The 923-nt window shown below is 45.0% G+C and overlaps 1 protein-coding gene across 1 annotated transcript in view; it reads right to left on the bottom strand.

The window, feature by feature from the left end:
- LOC106808030 (myosin-4-like) overlaps positions 1–923 on the bottom strand; it is a 44794-nt gene that overhangs the window by 33180 nt on the left and 10691 nt on the right. The window contains exon 6 of the mRNA XM_014810579.1: positions 233–484. Coding sequence (XP_014666065.1) covers positions 233–484 — 252 coding nt within the window. The remainder of the gene's footprint in view (positions 1–232; positions 485–923) is intronic.

Raw genomic sequence — 923 nt, forward strand, 5'->3', positions numbered from 1 at the left:
ATGACTATTTAATAATTGACTGTATCTATGACTACGTAGGTAGTGACCATGTCAATGACTATGTATGTATTTACTGTCACCATGACTATTTAATAATTGACTGTATCTATGACTATGTTTGCATAGACTGCGGCTATGACTATGACTGACTATGTCTATGACTATGTATGTATTGACTACTGCAGCCTGCGGATGACCCTACAGCCCGACGCAGCCGCAGACGACGTCGCACCTTATCCGTAGCGAGCATCTTCTGTTTTCGCACATCGCTCAGCTCCATGCTGAATCGCGACGCGACCTCCTGCAGCTTCAGCAGGTGTCGGGTCTTCTCCTGCAGCTGGTACTGGCCCCTCTTCACCTCCAGCTGCAGTTCCTCTAGCCTCTGCTCCCGCGCCGCATGCTCAGTGTCTGAGTGGTGGTGCTGCCCTCTGTAGGAGGCAAACTCAAGCTCGAGCTGACGTTTGCTTTCTTCTTGGTCTGCGACCTGTGGACAGGGTGACGAAAGAGGAGTCAAAATAGTTAAAACACAGGGATATGATAATAGATTTAGTCATATATAAGAGTCCAACTGGACCTCGATCAGTTATCTTGAAGTTCAGATTCAGATCAGTTGAATTCATGATAAGAAATGAGAAAAGAGAATTAGGCTTAAAATGACTAGCAGTATTTTAGTGACGAGTGAGGCTCGAAATAGAGACAGGACTTGCAATACAGATTTTACCGAGTGCCACACACAAATATCCATTTATAGACTCCCAGGGCAAACAGTGTCCAAAGAACAAAATCTTGCCACTTTTCCTGGCCAAAACTAAAACGTTTAAACCACATATTAAAGCTTACTATGTATAGGTTATGACCCTGAATATATCTATACATGTGTGCGTGCATGCGTGCATGCCTGCGTGCGTGAGTGCGTGTCGTAT

This window comes from Priapulus caudatus, unplaced genomic scaffold (assembly GCF_000485595.1).
Source record: "Priapulus caudatus unplaced genomic scaffold, Priapulus_caudatus-5.0.1 Scaffold249, whole genome shotgun sequence".
NCBI lineage: Eukaryota > Metazoa > Priapulida > Priapulimorpha > Priapulimorphida > Priapulidae > Priapulus > Priapulus caudatus.